Raw genomic sequence first — 23,831 nt, 5'->3', positions numbered from 1 at the left:
ATCATTAACTATGTGCTGTCCATTAAGATGGATAATCAAGGTTCTATCATATCCTGAACCTGCTTACTTTCTATTCTTTGGAACTGTTCACTCATCATGTCCATGTACTTCTGTCTAGGTTCTTTGTCCTGGAGATTCTCTACCCTTATTCATCTGCAGACAGATTTCACTTCTCTATTCTATACCTCCAAGAGATACTTAGTTTACTATAAATTAGAAAGGGGTCTGTATCATCACAGATACCCTTATGTTTGAAGAATGTGTGCGTACCTCCTAATTACCTACCAGCACAGAAGTCCAGTAAACGCTTCCCATTCTTATAAGCTTCCATGTCTTCCCCACATTTACTCATTACCTACCTTGTCATATCCTTCAGATCAACTTTTGCTTTGAAATCACTCATTAACACTATCCTATCCTTGCTGTTAACCTTAATTACAATGCTACTCATTGCTTCATAAAACTTGTCAACTTATCCTCATCTGCACCCTCACACGGTGAATAGGCAGACAAAATTCTCGTCCCAATTCCACCAATTGCTAAATCTACCCCATTCATTCACTCATTTACGTGCCTAACAGAAACTATGTAATGTGCAATAGTATTCCTGATGACCAGTCCTACCCCACACTCCGCCCTTCCCTTTTCAATACCTGTTAAGAACTCCTAACACATCCAAATGCGTCCTCTTTGCTGACTCAGACAGTTCTACTTTCTTTCTTCCATACGCCTCATTGATATTAACAGCTCCCGATCGAATTCCATTTTGTTCACCAAGGAGTTCCCATTCTATCAAAAGGAAGTGGGATTCTGTTACTCACATAGGTCTGAGGCTTGCTTACTGAGGTCTGTAAATTCTGTTAAGCAAGATGCTAGCCTACTACACATTGTTTCAGTGAGATTCTCTCCTCTAACAGGTTAAGGACTACCTGTAGATTGTATAATCCTAGCCACCTGAACACACGAAGGGCCATGACTCAGAGAATAAATCTGAGAGGCCCCCTTCTATTCCACACAACTGGTATCCTGTCTCTCAAGACCATTTGCTAAGCCATGGACCCACTGCCCACAGTTCACAAACTAGGATGTGACTACAGTAACCTATACCATGAACCATAAATACAGTAAAATGGAATATTTACTAAAAACAATTACTTATTTGGCTAAGTTGGCTTCATTTGATAGCGATCTGATGCCATGAATTGTTTTTGATCAATAGAAGAGTTTGTTGCAGCAGAGGGAATCCTAGCAGACTATTCAACGTACTATTACACTTCATAATTTAGCAGGATTTTACCTCTGCTTCAAACAGATACAGCATATCATGGAAGAGGGTAAAATTCAACAGAAATTTCCATGTCACCCAGTAATTAATTATGTTATGTCAAGAGGTATAACCTGACTTGGAGTACTGTCTTTGTGCAGGGTCTTCTGCAACCTGGTGCAAATTTATTTTGTTAGATTGCTCTTACTTTTAAACTTAGAGACCTTGGCTGCCTCGTAACTCTCCCTACATTCCTTGCCTTTTGTCTGAGATCAGTGGCATTGTAGTGAAGGGTGCTGATTCTTAGAAAGAGATTATGGTCAAGCAGTGTAATAAAGTGTCACCAGTCCTATTTGTCGGAAGTACAACAGGAACAGTGCTGGGTGTACCCAGTGAGTTGCCTGTGTAATCATGTTAGGAATTCATTCAATCAATCCCTCATTGTTGAAATAAGTTATGAAGTATATGAGGCAAGAATTTGAGTCTGTTAGTTGAATTCAGCAAGATAGGGTGTTTAATAAAGATTATTACCGTGCATAACAAGTTTTTACTTTTATAACAGACATATGCTGCAAAGCTGATTAGTATTTGATATACAAATTTATTCTTGATAACTTATCATGCTACTGAGTTAATAAACCTAATACATCAATGTATAATGCATAAATATTAGTAATTTTGTTATTAGAGCAAGTTCAATAATAGTGGTCTGAAAATAACCCACGCCACCTCTCACATTGCATTAATGAGAGCCACCTGCCTGGGTTAAGCTATTAGTTACTTTGTTTCATTACACAATCACAACAATATTTACTATGTTATTAATTTTTAGGTGACGTACTTTTTGCTCCAAGTTGAATAATAGTTAAAAATACAATTCAGCTGATGAGTGAATATCACATAATAAATTGATACTTACAAGGCCACTCATGCTGATACTAACAGCTACCAGTTTCGAAAGTGTAAAACGATCACCAAGATTTGAAGGAAACAATGCAGCCAATACCAACGTAAATAAACTTGATGTTGATGAAAGAACGTTAACAATACCAGCCTCCGTCTTTGCCAATGCTATCTGGTAAGTGTAATTAGCGACAAACCACTGCAAACAAAGACACAAAAAAGACACTTGTGAGATTATTAGCAAAAAACATGAATTCATACAGTTAATAGAAATATATGAAATGTTTTAAAACATACTTTTATAGAGTTGTTCAGCTAGTTCTATGCAAAGACAGTTTCTAGCTAATACTGAATGACCTATTGCCAAGGAGAAACACTAATGTCATAATACCATATTTACTCGTGTATTGAACACCTCCGCCTGGCTTCTTGAGACAAAGAAAACAAAAAAATAAATCTTTCATACAAGACCCCTGAACGTAATTCATCAGACAAAAACAATGATTCTGCTTCGAAGCAGGTGCGAATCTTACTGCAGCTCCAATGACATCACACAAATTTGTGAACAGTTTTGTCCATACAACCCGCACAATGCAAACACGTGTCAAAGTCATGTGGTGCATCTGTGTTTTGTAGTTAAAGAAATGTCCATCTCCGTAGTGTAGGCCTGATTCCGCCATTGCCGGTCCCAAGCGCAGTGAAAAAGGAGGAGGGTGAAGACTGATTGACTGAAGACCAATGGCTACAAAGGCGGATGAGGATAATATATCCCAACGGCGGAGTGGGCAGAAGAGTCAACAGTTGACAGCACCTGCTGCCTTGCAGATGGTAGAGGGATCTACAAAGGCTAAGGGACCCACCCTGATATCAATGGGCAGCAATCATGAGAGCTGTTGAGGGGCAACCCCCAGAAGGTTGTGCGTATGGTTAACAACCCTACCATGTAAAAAATTTGTGTTATGAAAGCTCCAAGACACATAAACCAGACAGATATGAATGGAGGACGATCTAGGTGAGGAAAGGGAAATGAGTTATATATAGGAACTTGGAATGTATTGAGCCTATATAGGGCAGGAGCACTGGCAAATTTGATAAATGAATTGATTAAATATAGAATACAATTGGTAGCACTATAAGAAATTTGATGGAAAGAGTCAGGAACAGTGGTGAAAGGAAATTACACAATTTCTTATACCGGGAGAGCTACAAATACATTAGGTACAGGATTTGCAGCAGAGAAAGGTTGGATGGGTGCAGTTTTAAATTTTAATCCAAAAAATGAACGAATGTGCTCTTTGCACCTGAAAGGACAATTTTTTAATATAACATTCATATGTGTACATGCACCTACTGAAGAATCCAGAGACGAAGACAGGGAGAATTTCTACGCGCAACTAGAAGAGTTGTATGACGAAGCACTAAAATATGATGTCAAAGTTGTATTAGGAGATCTGATTGCCAATATTAGGAAAGAAGAAATTTTCCATGAAACTGTAGGAAAGGAAAGTCTGCATCAAGAAACAAATGATAATGGTTTATATGTGGTAGGTTTTGCAGCTAGTAAAGAAATGGTAATTAGTAGTATGATGTTCCCACTTAAAGATATACATAAAATGACATGGTGCTCAGCGGATGGAATAACTAAAGAACCAAATAGATCATGTGTTGATAAATGCAAGGCATGCCTCTGTCATACAAGATGTCCAAGCCTGTGGGGGGGGGGCGGATGCGGATCTCATTATCCTGTGAGGGTTAAATACCGACAGAGAATCAGTCGGGTTAAAAGACACAGATAAGGAGAAAGAATACGTAATCAAAACTGAGAATGAGTTGAAAATGCAAGAGGAGGAGACAGAAGATAGTGAGGAGAATTGGCAAAGAATTAAAGGTGCAATGGTGACAGCGGCTGAGGAATTGGCGAGTTTTCAGGAGACAGTGTAAAGGGGAGGACCGGATCCATATTTGGACGAACCAAGTCAAGCAGAAGTACTACGTGCAATAAAGAGCACAAAGAACTATAAAGCCCTGGGAAAGGATAAGATAACGGCAGAGATGGTGAAAAAAGGTGGCCGCTTACTTCATAAATGTCTCCATGTACTTATCTGTAAAATATGATAAGAACAGAAGATGCCACATGATTGGGAGGTAGGGATAACTGTGCCGATGCACAAGAAAGGTTCTAGACTCAAGTGTGACAACTATTGTGGTATAACTCTACTAAATTTTGGATACAAACTACTGACTAGCTGCAAGATTAGAGTGTTACGTGGATTCAGTACTGGGCGATTACCAGTGTGGGTTTAGGAGAAATCGATGGCCTACAAACCAGATATTTACAATTAGATGTATACTTAAAAAGTACTATGAATATAATATTCCAGTGCACCAACTGTATATAGACTACAAAGAGGCATATGACAGTGTAAGAAGAGCCTATATAAAAACCTGGAATGATCTGGAGTACCTGACAAAATGACCAGAGACAAAAGTCATGAACTGAACTCAAGCCTATTAAACAAAAGGGTAATAACACTGAGTAGGAAACTAAGAGTTTATTAAATAAACATTAGATCAAAATAATATCAATGGCCACATGAAAATCAGGAACAAATAAAATAATGAAAGAAAACTGACCCTGATGGAATCAATGCATAGGCCTAATAACCTATTCACTACCACCATAGCAGTGTGCCTACCCATAATATGATCCAGCCCAACAGAATTCAACCTAAGTAAATAAAAATATTCAGGACATAGAGAAAGAAATTGTTACCTTAGGAACAAAATAGCCTTGTTGCATAATGCAGACCTTGGCCCAAAGCAATATATCATTGGATACGCATATCAACAGGACGAGTATTTACAGATTGCGACACACATTCATGAAAATACAATGCAACTCACAACAGTGGTTTCCAACGAACTTCATCAAAAGACGGGAGATATTATATGGCCAGACCAATGATCAAAAGAAAGGGAGAGTAACACGCAAGCATGCACCCGGGATCAGGGATAAACAAGGCGTTGTTAAGGGAACACACGCACAAAAACAAAAATGCACGTGGGCAAGAAAATGCAAAGGTAAGAACAAACAAATGACTCAACTAGACAATATGATATGCATCCTACATATCTCACATTCAAACACTCACACAATAGGTTAAAGGATTCAAGGAACAGGGAATGTATAACGGACAACAACGATCAGAAGAAACCGCAAAAATGTAGAAGTACAGTTCATAAATATTGTCTCACGCAGATATGTGAAGCCAAACCCACACAAGATCGGAGGCCCAATTCACATCATCAATACATCTTTCATATACAACTCAAATGCCAAAGCAGCAACGGCCTCCCATGTACTCTTTTTTCGATACACAACCACATAGCGGGGACATCGGAGAGCAAATTGCTACACGAGTAATAAGACATAGACCTCCACAACATGAACTGTAGAATAAAGCCGACGAAACACACTACCAATGTGCAACAGAGCTCATTCACATAATAAAGACATTCGATGATAGACACAGTTCAATGTTCCAAGTTGTGACGCCAAGAAAAAAATATAAATGATGTCACATGGGCAACAACAGAACGAACAAAGATGAGCCACAAAATAAATACCTTTGGAGAATAAAGAAATAGTAGCCAACCACAATGCCACATGGTGATATAAAACTAACATGGTTCACGAGGCCAACCCCAAAAAACATGGAGAAAAATTTTAAAAATCAAAGAAAGTAGTTAAATTACCTTAATCAGGCCATTCATATATGTGCAATAAAGCACGTTGGAAACCTCCAAGACCAATAGTGTTCACAAATTTAAAACGTTTGAAGTAACGCTTTGATGCAAGTGTGTAATGGACTAATATAACTTGGAAACAATTCTCTAAACCCATGGGTAAATAGTGAAAATATCGAGCTTGATTAGTAGATGTTATTACTATTATGCTTGCAAAACCTTGTTTCAAATTAAAAATGAAAGAACTGATCAGCTCTTCAAAATTGAAAGAAGAATTATCAGAACTTGCATAAATAAAAAGTATCAGGTTGAAGGAGTCTGGAGAATCCTCCCCAATGAAACTGTCTATCGAGAGATTGAGCCCGTTAACAGCACAATGAAGAAGAAAAGAATCTCTTATTCCTTTCACATCTTACGATCACCAGAAAAAAGGATTTTACGACAACTAGTGATGAGAAGTCTGGTAAAGAAGACAGGAGGGCACTGGATCAAAGAAATTCACGAGGATCTCAAAACAGTTGGACTCAAAATTACAGATGCAGAGAACAAGAATAAAATTACCACCCTTCTTAAGAATCACAAATTTTCAACTGAAATGATGCACAGAAGGCCTGTAGAGATTTCAGACAAATTAAGAACACTGCGATCGGAATGAATGAAGAAGTACTGAGCAGATAAGAAGAATCGAACATTACAACCTTCAAAGAAAAAATTAACATGGAAGACTCAAGCGGTCCAATATTGCCAATAAAGTTAATAATAATAAGAATAATAATTATTATTATTATTATTATGACTTGTGAGGTGTGGCTATGAAATTGCTTACGTTTATTATTATCATCATCTACCTGTACGTAGTTATGTACGACAGGTTGTCAGTACGGACTTTGTTTGGTATAAATCATGGTCATATCATTTATTATTTGTGTGTTGCATGATCTGTCTTGTGTAACAGAACATGTGAGGTTATGTCACGATACTTTTGTTGTATGTTTATTAACACAACCTTATTTAACACTATGAACCCGGACGTTTCAAGATGGTGTCCCAACCCTGTGCCGGCATAATTTAGACTCTCAGGAAAAAATCACAGTTCTGTCAGTTTTCGCATTATAAATTAACATATTTATATACATATTGTACAAAGAGTGGGCTATCCCACAAAATCAAATAAAAAATGCTTACCTTCAGCATTGGAAAGAAACTTAAGCTACAATATTGATCCATTCTGAGATCCTTGTTCACGCACTTGAATTTCTAATTCACTAGAAAAGTTTGATAGTTTTTAGTCACTGAATAACAGAATTACACATTTTTATTCCCAATACTTAGCTTCGGTATGGTAACACTCAAAACATTCTCCTATGCAAAGACCTACATAACATTTACAACATTATATGGTTGTCACTTTCTTCACAGCACGACCAGTGTTATGTCTGGACTTGTCGTAGCAAACCTTGCACGTACGCTGTGATGTCCTTCCTTCTTCGCGCGTACTGCAGGTATTCTGTGTGGAAAATGATCTCTACCTACTAGCCTTCCTGCAGTTGATGCTCGTGATTCTTCAGTAATTTCGGCCCCAACACTACTCACCCAATCATCCGCTAAACGTTCACAAGATTTCGAAAGGGGAAGTTTTGTGAAGAAGCCTTATGCTACAGTATATAGGCATTCACTACGGCAAGATCAAACAGATGGAAGAATAATTTTTTCCACCACTTGTTCAATTTCCTTGTGAATGCATAATATGCCAACAATTGGTCGGACTTATCAACACCAATTTTGAATTTGTTATAGTCTACTACTGCTGATGGTTTGGATTTCTCGTGGCTCCCTCTTGCTGCGGATACTTCAATTATGTCATCATCATGTGCAGTGCTCAGCATATACACGTCTCGAACATCTCGCCACTTTATTGCTAGAAGGGGTTCTTTCGGCAATGACATTTTTTTCACCCTTTTTCAGATTTTTCGCAAACTCTGATTTTGGCATTCCTTTCCGATTTGGCATCATGGTGCCAGCTGCTTTAGTCTGACAGTCCCACAGATGGTCATAAATGGTGGGGCTTGAAAACCATTTGACCATATACACTGTGTGCCCCCCTATATTTTACCGGTTCGCACAGTCTGTCAACAACATTGACGGAAGAATTGTAATCCTCCACTGTGACATGAGCCCCAGAATACACTTCCATGTTGCACACGCAACCACTCCTCGCTTCACAGAGTTGAAAGAACTTGATTCCATACTTCTGTGACTTTCCTCTCATGAGCACACAAAAAAATATACATCCCCGAAATGGACATACTGCTTCATCGATTGTCAATGATTCATCACGAGAGTAACAATTCTGAAAACTTGTTTAAAGGCAGTCTAGTATTGGTCGGATTTTGAACAGAGGATCGTAGCCTGGATGGCCCCTTTGTTTTTGCTTATCATTGTCGTTCAGATGTAACACTGTTAGCGAGAAATCGGTCTCTCGACATTCCAATGGACTTTGCGTAGTCAGTTTTTAGAATTGGTGTTGTGTTCCAGTAGTCCCGCAGAAAAGGTTTACGAAACAAACACACGTGAATCACTACTGCGAAAAATAACTTTAGTTCATTCAGAGTCACTGGTTTCCATTGAGCATGCACTGATTTAGGTTTCAAAGGGCCTTCTTGCTTCTTTAGATGTATTTGCTGTAGGGCATATCTGTTACTTTCCACTCGGATAACATTCAGTACATTACTGTCAAAAAATAAACTAAAGAAATCTAGAGGTGAAGATTCTGCAGAAATACCAAGGTTATTAGCATTCAGTCCTGGTGCGCCAGAAAAAACGGGCCTGAGCACAGGAGTAATATCTTGTTTCCATTGTGTTCCCGTGCTTCTCACCTCCCTTCATCTTTTCGCGACTGGTTCTCCTGGTGATGAATCTGATGATTCAGCATCCTGAGGGACTTGTATATTTTCATTTTCTTCTTCACGATCACTTTCATACAGATTAGAATCTGAATCGTTCACAAGTTCCGTAATAATCTGTTCACTTATCTGTGGGCTGTATGCATGCGTAGGATTTCCTTTACTTGTACAAGGTCCGGGACCCATATCTCAATAATTATACAGTATAAATTGACTACTTGAGAGATGATTGCAGACTGTTGCCTCACTACACTTTCATTCTAAATCTGTGAAGTCATATAATCTATCATTAGAACACACGCACATAAATTTGAGCTTATCTAACCGGAGCGCGCGAGGAGTATGTATGTCAGCAGTTACGTAAGATCTAACTGAGCGCACGTGACTACAAAACATCGTCCCTAAGTTGCACCAGCAATCACTATCGATCAAGGAAATCGACAACACGTCAAAGCAAAAATTAATTCAATAATGTGAATAGCTTTCGAGTGGCTGAATTTCAAAGATCGTGGTAGTAGTAGTATTATTAACAGCGGCACTCAGGCGCACGCCGTGTGGTAGTAATATTACTACCGGCGGGTGCATAGTGTTAATGAAAGAACACGTAATTAATAGTATATAATTTATTATCACCTGTAAATATGATGTATAAATCCGATGTAATGTTGTGCAACACACGCTCCTTTGTCACTAGAGTTTTAGAGAATGTTCTATTCATTTTTTTTTTTTTTTACAGGTTATTGGAGACTCAAAAAGACATGCATATCGTGTCATACTTTTCTAGAAGCCTTTTGGTAGTGTTCTTTAGTTGGTTGACATGCTAATTGTGCAGTCTTCTTCTACTTCGACACAGTCGAATTCAAGATGGTGGTTCATTAATGTGTGTGTATATAATTTGTAAATAAAACGGTGTACACAATTGACAGCATCTCGTGTGTGCGTCTCTGTGAATATGATAGTTTGAAAAAACAAGCCGAGAAAAACATTATGTCGCTCTCCATTACACTTCACCAAGATAAAAGCTTAGAAGAAGAGCCACGGAAAAGCCAGGTAGACAAGATCGGGAACATAACATTGCAAAATCACAGGACGAGAAAGGCGAAATCTGTAATCTCCTTGGGCTAAGTTTGCACGTACAATTAGAAGTAGAAGCCGGCCATGACAGCCATGTCACCGAGTACAAATATGTAACAGAAGGCAACACGTTCATCAGAAAAGCGAACCAGATAGAGATGACCATGACATGGCACAGTACTGTACTGCCAGAGATTTAAGAACGGCAAGAAGGTTTATACCGGTATGTGGTAAAAATGGTACATGCAGCTCCCCTCCACTGGGGGCATGCATAAAAAGAGCTGCACCACCTTGGGATGAGGAAACGAGTTTTCTTTAGTTAACCCAATCGCATCATTTGACGACCCTAGCTCGTCATAGTTATTCGTGGCATATGAATCAAATGACGAGCTCTGCTCACGGTGATGCACAGCTGCACATCAATCCATGTAGTTCAGTTACTAACCCACAGACGCCACTTGTATGCATTCTGAGCTGAAGTTTACACATGTGGCTTCGTTTTTTTTCCCTTTCACCAGGTTCTCGCACATTTCCGGAACAAGAGATAAGAGAATCTTTTTTCATATAATTTCGCTCTTGTCAGTTGCCATCATGGAGTCAAGCAGATGTGCTGGTGTTGATGAAGAAGGAATACGGAAGCTAATAGATGGTGTTTTAGAGAGTGATATTGAAGGCAGTGATGTTTGCAACGACGAAATAGACCCTGCAGTACTTAGTTCGAGTATTAGCGATGCGTATAATAGTTCTGATGACATGGAAAGTGATGCAAATAACGACGGTGTGCCGAGTCTTTCGAAATGAGTTCGTACCTCGGCACAGACTAACTTGACTGACTGGAACTGGACAAAAAGTGACAATAAACCTGTTATACAGTACATTAGTGAATACAGTGGGGTTAGTGAAAACTTATTGAAAAAGTTTGAAACGCAGCCACTATCTGAACTCTCAATTTTTTGTGAATACATGAACCCTTTGTTTGACAAAATATCTGTCGAGACAAATTCATATGCAGCAAAACAGTTGAGCAATCCTGACAGAAAAAAGTTGAAAGATGATGACAAATGGTTTGAGACTACACCCGACAAAATTAGGGCATATTTTGCGTTAGTTATATTAATGTCACAAGTGCGAAAGTCAAGAACACAGTTATACTGGAATAAAAACAGGTGTATAAACACTCCTATTTTTAGTGAAACCATGAGCAGGGGAAGATTTATTATAATTTCACGATTTTTACATTTTGTTGACGATGAACAAGTCGATAGTAGTGACAAACTAAGAAAGATTAGGCCTATAATACAACATTTCTGCTCCAAATTTTCAGAATTATATTTACCTTCACAAGACATTGTTCTAGATGAAAATCTAATGAAATTCAGAGGCCGCCTGTCATATGTCCAGTGTAATAGGTCTAAACGTTATAGGTTTGGAATAAAAATTTACAAAATTTGTGAATCAAGTTCTGGCTACTGTCTGTCTTTCCAAATTTATGTAGGTGATGATGTAACGGATCCAAGTCTGCCAGCAAGTACAAACGTTGTGCTCAACATGTGTGAACCCTTGTTAGGCCGAGGACATAAATTGTTTTTAGATAACTGGTATTCTTCCCCAGATTTATTCAAAGGGCTATACGACAAGCAGATGAATGTAATTGGAACTGTTAGACAGAACCGAAAAGACATGCCTCGTGATATCAGTAAGACGAAACTAAAATGTGGAGAGTATGAGACGTGGGCTGCCAACAGTATGTTGTGTGTGAAGTGGAAAGATAACAAGGATGTTTGCCTTCTCACCACTAAACACAAATCAGCTGACATGACAGGGACATGCAGACTCAGACGAAAGAGAGGACAAACCCCGAGGGAAGAAGTGATAAAGTCCAAGTGTGGCCTTGAACATCAGAAGGCGATGGGTGGTGTGGTGTTGCCCTTCAGGATCAGGTTACAGCTCTGTTCCCCGTCATGCGACGTACAGTGAAAGGGTATAGGAAAATATTCTTTTACCTCCTAGATATGTGTATTTTCAATTCCTTCACTGTGTATCACAAGATCGCTGCTAACAGAAAGACGAGCTACATGGACTTCCGAACTAGCATTGCACAGCAGCTACTAGAGACTGTTCAGTTGCCGGAGTACTCGGTTTGAGGTCGACCTTCAGCGAGCACCACCCCAATCAGATTACAAGCTAAATCATGGGCCCACTTTCCCATGCGTATTCCCCTTACAGAGAAGAAATCAAAAGTCACAAGAAGGTGTGTTGTGTGCTACAGCCGGGGTAAAAGAAGCGAAAGTTGCTGGCACTGCAAAAAATGTGGCATAGCTCTTCACTTAGAAGAATGTTTTGAGGTGTACCACACCCAGCAGACGTACTAAAATAGCGGCATTGGTAAGTTTATTACTTCGCTATCATGCATGCAAATTTTCAGAAAGGAATATTTACTGGTTGGTTTTGTATGATTTTCTAAATAATAGTGTGATGACGACGGCCGTAGTGCGGTATTTAAATGTGATTTCTTAGTGAACTCCTATGGTATTTAAATGTGAGGGGAATGGGTTAAGGAATACTCACGGTTGTTGCTATTAATATAGCAGGCGAGATCATTAACAAAGTGATCATTTAATATATTGTAACTCAGGCCAATCTACGTAATTTTTGGAGAGAAGTAAGCTTAAAACGTCATTAAAAACAATCCAATCATAACAATTGTTTTACTCGGCTACGTACCTAACAAATATTAATAATAATAATGTTATTGAGTTTATGTCCTCGATAACTAGGCCTACTTTCACGATTTTCGGAGACACCAAACATACTATGCATTAATAAAAAAAAATGGAGACAACGAACGTACAAGATTAAACATTATGATTATAATAAGCATTACCGCCACACCTATAGATATCCATAAATGCGGCAGGCTTTCCTGTTATTTATTTTTATTCTTTCCAACGTGGAACTTCTGGCACTATACAGGCACTTGATAGCATACCTAACTTAAACAATGCAGTCTCTCTTATCTCAATTACAGCTGTTTAGGTAAATCGTTATGTGATAAATTTAGAGAACAAGCATGAAATAGCTTAAAAAAATAAAGGTCTGGCTTTTAAGAGCCGCAGTTATACAAAGAATGCTTCCAGTCACTATGTATTACATTTGGAAGTACAACTCATAACATACACTAGTTATCAGCTGGTGTGTTGGCACGCTTTCTACAGCACAAATTTATTCAGAAGGGGTGGCTTCTGCTACATATACACCAACTGGGAATAACAGACACCATCTCCAGAAAGCATTTGCAAATAGATTTTCACATTTTGGACTGTAAAGTCGGGAACAAAACGATTTTTAAAAGTTTCAGAAAGACAGGATCTTGAATGCTCTCTATGGCAGTCAAGATGATGTCATTTGGAATGACGACGCACTGGTAGTAGGGAAGATGGCGGCACAAGACAATGATAATTCAAATGAAAGCACCAAAGCAGTGATCAGGTTTACTGTGTGGTAGGCCTACTGCTCAACTGTCAGAGACAAATGACTGGCCATTAAGTTCTTTTGATTAATATTGCATAATACAATAATAAGGTACCCTTACCCCTTTTCTCTTCGGGGTCAAATATGAAGCAAGATGATCTTCGTAGCGAGTTTCTACGACCTGATGCCCTTCTCAACGTCATCAGAGGAGTTAATGAGAGGAAAAGAATGACAGGATAAAAGGGGCCTAAAAGTCATGTGTTCACCATTTATAGTTTTTTTAAATTTAGAACCTGGACTGGGACACAGTGTTGCAGGATGAGGGGTGGAAAGACGGAAGTGAGTGGAGAGGAACCATACTAGCCCCTACCTGGCTACAACTGGATAATGGGTAATGATGACGATGATGATTAAATTTAGAAACACTGCCTTCCAAAGAAAATAGCTGGCAAAACTCAAGAATACATTCATAAGTTTGTTAAAGGATATTGTAGAATATTTACATATACAATTTATAGCTCTTTGTAGCCTAGAAGTCATGTGTCCTCTGCACAAAATTTGAGGTTATTGCATACTGGACCCCCACTTACATTTTTTTTTGGCTGTAAAAGTGGAAAAAGAAAAGGGGGGGTCTAATACACAAGTAAATATGGTAGTACATTAATATGTCAATAAAATGCCATATTCGATGATCAGGAACTATTTCATAGGACAATATATGGGAATCAATACCTATTTCTCACTTTGAAATTTTTTTAAGGTGGGTATTAAATATGGATTACTGATACCAGCATACTCTCAAGGAGGAGAAAAGGAAATCTGATAGAAGGAGAACCATGACAGAACAAGGCAGGATTAAAAGTTATATGAAGAAATGACTACACAAAGATATACAGTAAAACTTTGTTAAGACGTTTCTGCAGGAAACAAGACAGAATGTATTAAGCGGGAAAACTTACGACTGAATATCCGAATAAAAATTATTCAACAGGGACATGGAAACACTACAGTCTGTCTCACCATCTTTGAGAGACGGAGTACACAACATTTTCGAGGTTTGGTTTTAGTAACACACTTCCTACATGAACAAATATACAAAAATTAACGTTGCTTAACTTACATAGTTTAGAAGAAATGTAATAAGTCCCATATGATGCTCTTGCTTATTATCTATATATATAAAGTAACTTGTCCTGACTGATTCATCATCGCCGAGCCAAAACTACTGGACAAACAGAAATGAAATTTTGGGGATACATTCATATTAACATGTAGGTGCTCGCTAAGAGAGGATTTTTGGATATTCTGTCGCTAAGGGGGTGAAAAGGGGAGGGGTGAAATTTTAAAATAAGTGTATCTATATCCCAAAACTTTAAAATTTTACAGATGTAAAAATTGGCATTTAGAATCTTCTTTAAAAATACGGAAACACGTATTTTTTTGTTTTCAGAAAATCCCAATAGGAGGGGTGAAAAAGAGGTTGAATGCCTTTAATCAGGATACCGGTACTCATATCTCAGAAACTGAAGATATTACAGACCAGAAAAGTGGTGTTTGGGATCTCCTTTAAAAATAAAGAAATGCGTATTTTTTGTTTTTGGAAAATCCAATTAATGGGGGTGAATTTTTAAAATGTCTCTATCTATATCTCAAAACTTTAAAAGTCTGCATATGTAAAAATTGATATTTAGAATCTCCTTTAAAAATAAAGGAACACATATTTTTTTGTGTTCTGTAAATCCCAATAGGAGGGGTGTAAAAGGGTGAATAATGGGTTGAATGCCTTTAATGAGGATACATATATCTCAGAAACTTAAGATATTACAGAACTGAAAATTTGTATATGGGATCTTCTTTAAAAATAAAGAAAGACGTGTTTTTTTGTTTTTGGAAAATCCAATTAATGGTGGTTAAAACAGGAGTAACAAATTGGGGTGAATCTTTTGAAAGATTATATCTACAGAATACCCGAGAAACATAAAATGTTACAAACAGAAAAAGTGGTATTTGGAATCTCCTGAAAATATAAAGAAACATAGGTGATTTGTTTTAGGAAACTCTACTTAAGGGGAACTAAAAAGGGGGTGAAATTTTAAAATGAGAATTTGTACAGTATATCTCAAAAAACTTAACATGTTACAGAAGTGAAAAATGGTATTTTTTATCTCTATTAAAAATCAAGAAACGTGTATTTTTAGTTTTCCGAAATACCACTTGGGTGGAAAGGGGGGGGGGGGGGGGGGTAAAAGTGTCTGAAAATGGTGTTGAGCTATTTTAATTAGGCTGCTGATATCTCAAGAATGAAGATGTTACAGACGTGAAATTTAATATTTGGAATCTGCTTTAAAAGCAAAGAAACACGTATTCTCGGAAAATCCAATTAAGTGGGGGGAGGGGGAGGTGAAAGAATTGAAAAATTAATTGACTTAATTGTATGAGAATACCTTCATCTAATAAAAACTAAAGTTGTTACAGACGTGAAAATTGGTATTTGCACCTCCTTTAAAAACAAAGGAAAACGCGTTTTGGGGGGAGGGAATCATCTTGGGGGGCGGGAGTAAAATGGAGTTGAATTCCTTTCATGAGGACACAGAAATCAAAAACTGAAGAAGTTAGAGTCGTGATAATTGGTATTTAGAAGATCCTTTACTATTAAAGAAACAAGTTTTTTGCCGGAAAATTCACTTGGGGGACTTGGGAGAGGGGGAGTGGGAAAAGGAGTGAAATAAAGTGAATTATTTTTATGGGGATACTTATATCCCAAAGCTGAAGGTAGTAGACGTGAACATTGGTGTTTGGAATCTCCTTTAAACATAAAGAAACATGCCTTCTTTTAATTGTGTGTGTGTGTGTGTGTGGGGGGGGGGGGGAGGTAAATAAACTTGACGGCGGTGGGGTGTAAAAGGAGGTGAGTCCAGTTGATTTTACTGTTCATAATGTACTTATAAGGAGCCTCTGTTGCTTAGGTGGTTAGGTGGCAGCGCGCCGGCCTCTCACAGCTCGGTTCTGTGGTTTAAATCCAGGTCATGCCACGTGACATTCGTGCTGGACAAAACGGAGGCGAGACAGATTTTCTCCGGATACTCCGGTTTTCCCTGTCATCATTCATTCCAGCACACTGTCCAATATCATTTCATTTCATTTGTCATTCATTATCCATTGCCCCAGAGGAGTGCGACAGGTTTTGGCAGCCGGCACAATTCCACTTGTCGCCGCTAGATGGGGGCTTTATTCATTCCATTCCTGACCCTGTCGAATGACTGGAAACAGGCTGTAGATTTTCGATGTACTTATTCTGATCATAAACCGATCATTTTTAATCTTTCCTGGGTTCGTTTTCAAGAGCCATCTTTTTCTTCGGAGAACGTTCTTAGATTACAGTAGATTCTCCTGGCATATAAACAAAAATTTAAACACCTTTGAAATAAACGATAGGAATGAGATTGACCGTCCAACTGTTCACCTCTATAATAAGGTCAATAATACACGGAAGTATGTCATTCGTATCGTCAGAAATCCTGCACACTTGCCTACGCACGACAATGGTGCTGGTCACAATGTCAACAATGACAATGGCAGCAGATGTAATTTATCGCCAAGTAGCGGTCTTGCATCTTGCTATGGGGTCCAGAATATCTACAATAATAATAATAATAATAATAATAATAATAATAATGTTCTGGACTGTCGCCAAATGTGCGGACTGCGCTGGAAACGGGTCCTGGACGGGTAATGACTAAGAATGCAGTCCGGCCGCGGGTTCAGTACCGCCAAGGCACCCAAGACGAAACCACGCCGGATCTCCTCAAGGATTTGATCCATATTAAAAATGCTTATAGGAAAAGATGGCAAAGATTTAGGGACCCAACTGACCGGGTGGAATACCTGGACCTAGCCCGGGAAGTACGAAATCAATTCCTAGAAAGAAAGATTGAAAAATGGGAGGAAACTTGCCGTAATCTATTAGAAAACGAGTCAGATCGCGAAATTTGGCGGATTCTCTCAGAAAACCAGTCAGATCGCGAATTTCGGCTGATTATATATAAAACAATAAGCATTCAATTATAAAGTAGCGAAGCACGGGTATCTTGCTAGTTGTCAATATAATTTGAGTATTCCTTATTCTTCCCACATGTATATACAAATATGTTACGCCTCCCAGACATAGGGAGGCAAGTAACTTGACGGAAGAGTTTGCAGGAAATGATGATCTATTTCGCAAACATAATCCTTGAGCCCAGTAGCTCAGTGACTGCTGATCCAAAGCACGTGTCCACTTTGCTTGCTCGCTCTAAGTGTATTGCGAATAAAAATAATACACAACATTTATCAAGTATACTATTTAATTACTTGGAAGTGCAAATGTCCGTCCAGTATGTATGTGTGCGCGCGCGCGCGACAAGTGCCGTAATTGTAAACCATGTGTGACAAAGGCCAGTCTGTAATTAAACATAAAAAAGGGAAACCACTAATGAGTGGAGAGAAGATGTGTGTGTTAAATGTGTTTTCCGAATTTCACGAAGAAAATCCTGGAAGTACTCTGGATGAAGTAACATGTGCAGTGGCCAATGTAACTGGTATTTCCAAGGCAAGTATTTACCGTGCTAGGAAAGAACGTAAGGTTGATAGAAAACTGGTTATTTCTAACAAAACCCGTAAAGCGACAAAGCTAAGTGAAAAATACAACAGTTATACAAAAGACGCTATCCATAAAAAATTCAAGACTTCTTTTTAAGAAATGCATACCAACTCTGAATAAAATATTAGCTTCAGTTAATAGGACAATGACTATATTTTGTTCAGTTTTAACAGCGTTAACAATTCAGCAATTTAATTTCATTCTGAACATGTCAAAGGAAGATATGCTTTTTGAATGAATGAGAAGCAGGGTGGTTTTCTTTAAATCATTAATAAATCTTATCAAAAATGTTAATACCATCTATTATTCGCCCTGCGAAGTCTTCCTCCTCTGTACCTGCTCCAGTAAGACCGTACGCAACCTGAGATCCTTCCCATGCTCTTGCCCAACAACTTTTTCCTGGTACAGTATACAGTACTCGAGCCTTGACAGTACAAAAATAAGGAGTCCCCACTCTATTGGTTTCTGCTTATTGCAACACTTGAACATGACACTACCCTTGAAGCCTACAGTGCTTTCATCAAAACTCGATTCTTTCCTGGAATGAAGTGTTCCCTGAATTTCGTGTCCAGGTACAACACTGTATTTCTGACCTTCGAACCTCTAGATTGTGGGCCTGCCTTATCAGCATCAGGGGAAGAAAGATGGAGATTCCAGAATATCTGTAGAAATCTGTCTCTAGAGAACACATCTTTGTAGAACACCTGCTTATCCAACCAGTCTTCACTGAAATAATCCTGCATTTCTGCCTTACTGTTCATCCCCATGTTAATAATTACACCAATAAATGCCTTCAGCTCTTCTAATGTCACAGCTTTCCAAGAAAAGCAGATAGATCTCTTTTGAAGTGGAGTATTTTGCTGTATTTTCAATTCAGCAAATTAGTTTGTTTGATGGACAATAGAGGTTAGCAACTGATCAGTAAAAAAGAGCTGCCAGTACTCTGGTTCTATTTTAAGTCTATTAGTCTGTTAGGAAATTTGGGTAATCCTGCATCACCTGTTCTCCACGATCTCCAAGGTATGTTCAAAGTCAGCACTCTATAACTGGGACCGGGACGAGTCATAATATTATCGCCTACTCCATGGTTTCTTGCGACGCTGATATGAATATCGTCACTTGAATCACTAACGGATATATCACTGTCATCGCCACATTCAAAATTCTCATCACTTTCATGGTCACTATCATCAAAATCAGCCGAAATAGACGCAAGAATCTCAGCTTCGGTCAGACTGTGTGCCGCCATGTTTCTTCACCGCAACTGCTTTTCATTGTCAAGGAAACGGAGCAGTTTTGCCGAGCAAAGAGGAACTAAAACACTCCTATTTGGTTTCTTTCGGTTTCCGGACGGGACCAGCACTTACCAAACGAAGTACAAAAGCCCTGGCATGTCAGGTAACCTAGCAACGAGCGGCAAAACATTGTGTCGACAGATTCACAACTAAGTATTTTTTATTTTCCACCCTGTCGATACATTAATTACTTAAGGCAACTTATTGGTTAAAAGTGGTACATGTTCCGTATATTATTAACATCTTCAGCCACATAACACTGTTTAGATGAAAACTTCATATATTGACAAAGTATCAATGCTTGAGAGGAAGTGTCCTTAAAATTAACATAAGAAAATTAAAAATACAATTTTAATTTTTTTAAATAAATAAATATTTTTTAAAATAAATTTTTAATCTTCTTATGTTAATTTTAACACGTTGAGTGCCAGACCAAAATTCACAGGATTGCCGTCTAGTGCCGTGAGCTAATAACATCGAGTTACTACCTGGTGCCAAAACATTCACAGGCTTAACCAAGCAAGTGATCGCTGAAATGAGGATATATTTATGATATATTAGGTTAACTTATCATGTATATTAGGTAAAATATTGGTATTGGTTACTACGAATTGTACACGTACACACGCCCCCATATGGGGTCGCACTTAGAAAGTAGTTTCTGTCCCGACGCTCGGCCATACTTACCTTTTCCTTTGCAGGGACGCGATAAATGCCATTAATTATGAGATACATGTTAGCTTGTACATACTGGAGCCGAACAAAAGAACGATCCCCGATTTTAGGTCAGGAAATATTTGTAAATGACGATCTTCCAATTTTAGGTTAGGAAATTTTTGTATAAAATGTTGTTATAAAAAATTGTGAAAATCATGCGAATTTGGTAAATTAGAATGTAAGAGAATAATATTATCAGAAGAATTTGTAGTTAGGGAATATTGAATATACAACATGCAATTATGTTTGTATTATAGCGTTTAATTTGTGTAAGAGAACCTAGCAGTAATGATTGCGCAACATGGGAAACCAGTGACTATATCGTTGAAGACGGTCATAATTGTTGCAACAGTTGGCTCAGAAACCCGGAGTACAGTGAGGAAGTGTATGCTAGAGATATTTAATTCATAAATGTGGGTGAACGTGCGAGATTAATATTTGCTTTGTACTGGGTTCAAAATTACTGTAACTATATACTTCGTCTACATCATCATCCGACTTATTGGATATATGATCCAGACTATCTGCACTAAGTCTTCTACTGCTCGATTTACTCGTAACGACTTAAAAAAGAAAAGGAAACTCACAGCACTGCACACTTACATAAACAATCCGTGTGTGAGATTGACAATGAATTTGTCACACTACAAAGCACTCTTGACGTACCCATATGGAGTCGCGCCAAAACAGGAATTGAGGAATGGAAGGCGGGCTATGCACGTACTTAAATGGACGACCAGAAGATGGCAGGAAGAGACTTTATACAGCTTCCAAACACACACTTACTGTTGTTGTTTGAGTAATCAGTCCACAGACTGGTTTGATGCAGCTTTCCATGCCACCCTATCCAGTGCTAACCTTTTCATTTCTACATAACTATTGCATCCTACATCTGCTCTAATCTGCTTGTCATATTCATACCTCGGTCTACCCCTACCGTTCTTACCACCTACACTTCCTTCAAAAACCAACTGAACCAGTCCTGGGTGTCTTAAGATGTGTCCTATCATTCTATCTCTTCTTCTCGTCAAATTTAGCCAAATTTCTATAAAATAATTTTCCGCCTTGTCAATACTTTATACTTTTTATTGACAAGGCGGAAAATTATTTTATAGAAGTTTGTATATAAGTCAATACGGACCAAAATGGTGAAAATAATCAAATTTAGCCAAATCGATCTCCTCTCACCAATTCGATTTAGGATCTCTTCATTCGTGATTCGATCTATCCATCTCACCTTCAGCATTCTTCTGTAACACCACATTTCAAAAGCTTCTATTCTCGTTCTTTCTGAGCTAGTTATCGTCCATGTTTCACTTCCATACAATGCCACGCTCTACACGAAAGTCTTCAAAAACATCTTTCTAATTCCGACATCAATATTTGAAGTGAGCAAATTTCTTTTCTTAAGGAAGCTCTTCCATGTTTGTGCTAGTCTGCATGTTATGTCCTCCTTACTTCTGCCATCGTTAGTTATTTTACTACCCAAGTAACAATATTCATCTACTTCCTTTAAGACTTCATTTCCTAATCTAATATTTCCTACACCACCTGCCTTCGTTCGACTGCACTCCATTACGTTTCTTTTGGACTAATTTATTTTCATCTTGTACTCCTTACCCAAGACTTCATCCATACCATTCAGCAACTTCTCGAGATCTTCTGCAGTCTCAGATAAAATAACAATATCATCGGCAAATCTCAAGGTTTTGATTTCCCCTCTTTGGACTGTGATTCCCTTTCCAAATTACTCTTTGATTTCTTTTACTGCCTGTTCTATGTAAACACTGAAACGGAGAGGGGACAAACTGCATCCTTGTCTCACTCCTTTCCGGACTGCTGCTTCTTTTTCAAAGCCCTCGATTCTTATCACTGCAGACTGATTTTTATACCGATTGTAGATAATTCTTCGTTCTCGGTATCGGATCCCTATCATCTTCAGAATCATAAATAGCTTGGTCCAATCAACATTATCGAATGCCTTTTCTAGATCTACGAATGCCATGTACATGGGTTTGTCCTTCTTGATTCGATCCTCTAAGATCAGACGTAAAGTCAGGATTGCTTCACGTGTTCCTACATTTCTTCTGAAGCCAAATTGATCTTCCCCCAACTCAGCTTCAACTTGTTTTTCCATTCTTCTGTAAATAATACGTGTTAAAGTTTTGCAGGCATGAGATACTAAACTAATGGTGCGGTAGTTTTCACACCTGTCAACACCGGCTTTCTTGGGAATAGGTATAACAACATTCTTCCGAAAATCGGATGGGACTTCTCCTGTCTCATACATCTTGCACACTAAATGAAGTAACCTTGCCATGCTGGTTTCTCCCAAGGCAGTCAGTAATTCAGAGGGAATGTCATCAATTCCAGGTGCCTTGTTCCTATTGAGGTCACTCACAGCTCTGTCAAACTCTGACCTCAAAATTGGGTCTCCCATTTCATCAGCATCAACAGCCTCTTCATGTTCCAGAACCAAATTATCTACATTTTTACCTTGATCCAACTGTTGGATATGCTCCTGCTATATTTCTGTTTGTCTTCTTTCCCTCGAAGTGGCTTTCCATCTGAGCTCTTAATATTCACACACCTAGATTTCCTTTCTCCAAAGGTTTCCTTGATTTTCCTGTATGCAGCATCTACCTTTCCCAGGACCATACAGCCTTCGACATTCTTGCTCTTCTCCTTCAGCCATTCTTCCTTAGCTACCTTGCACTTTCTATCCACTTGATTCTTTAATCGCCTGTATTCTTTTCTGTCCTCTTCATTTCTAGCATTCTTGTATTTTCGTCGTTCATCAATCAGGTCTAGTATCTCCTGAGTTATCCACTGATTCTTAGTTGATCTTTTCTTCCTTCCTAACATTTCTTCAGCAGCCCTACTGACTTCATTTTTCATGACTCTCCACTCTTCCTCTATAGTGTTTCCTTCAGCCTTTTCATTTAGTCCTTGTGCAACATGTTCCTTGAAACAATCCCTCACACTCTTTTCTTTCAACTTGTCTAGATCTCATCTTTTTGGATTCTTTCCTTTCTTCAATTTCTTCAGCTTCAGATGGCATTTCATGACCAACAACTTGTGGTCAGAGTCCACGTCTGCTCCTGGGAAAGTTTTGCAATCCAACACCTGGTTTCTGAATCTCTGCCTAATCATAATGAAGTCTATTTGATACCTTCCAGTGTCTCCAGGTCTCGTCCACGCATACAGCCGTCGTTTGTGGTGTTTGAACCAAGTATTGGCAAGGACTAAATTATGATCAGTGCAGAATTCAACCAGCTGACTTCCTCTTTCTTTCCTTTGTCCCAATCCAAATTCTCCTACTGTACTACCCTCTCTTCCTTGGCCTACCACTGCACTCCAGTCTCCCATCACAATTAGATTCTCGTCACCTTTTACATATTGTATTAAATCATCTATCTCCTCGTATATTCTTTCGATTTCTTCATCATCCGCTGAACTAGTAGGCATATAGACCTGCACTATTGTGGTGGGCATTGGTTTGGTGTCTATCTTGACGACAATAATTCTTTCACTATGCTGGTCGTAGTAGCTTACCCGCTGCCCTATTTTCTTATTCATTATTAAACCAACTCCTGCATTTCCCCTGTTTGATTTTGTGTTGATAATTCGGTAGTCACCTGACCAAAAATCTTGTTCTTCCTGCCAACGTACTTCACTTATACCATCTACATCTAACTTTAGCCTATCCATCTCCCTTTTCAGATTCTCTAACCTACCACAACGATTCAAACTTCTAACATTCCACGCTCCGACTCGCAGAATGTCGGTATCCATCTTCCTGATGATCGCCCTCTCTC

General features: G+C 38.6%; 1 protein-coding gene across 1 annotated transcript in view; it reads right to left on the bottom strand.

Annotated features, from left to right (window-relative positions):
* Nucleotides 1-23,831, bottom strand: part of LOC136871673 (solute carrier family 35 member F5) — a 138,634-nt gene that overhangs the window by 80,024 nt on the left and 34,779 nt on the right. Inside the window, exon 6 of the mRNA XM_067145169.2 lies at nt 2,184-2,366. Within this exon, the coding sequence (XP_067001270.1) occupies nt 2,184-2,366 (183 nt within the window). The remainder of the gene's footprint in view (nt 1-2,183; nt 2,367-23,831) is intronic.

The sequence above is a fragment of the Anabrus simplex genome, chromosome 4 (genome assembly GCF_040414725.1).
Source record: "Anabrus simplex isolate iqAnaSimp1 chromosome 4, ASM4041472v1, whole genome shotgun sequence".
NCBI classification, from domain to species: Eukaryota; Metazoa; Arthropoda; class Insecta; order Orthoptera; family Tettigoniidae; genus Anabrus; species Anabrus simplex.
The sequence above is the reverse complement of the archived record's forward strand: the minus strand, read 5'-3'. Positions and strand labels throughout refer to the sequence as shown.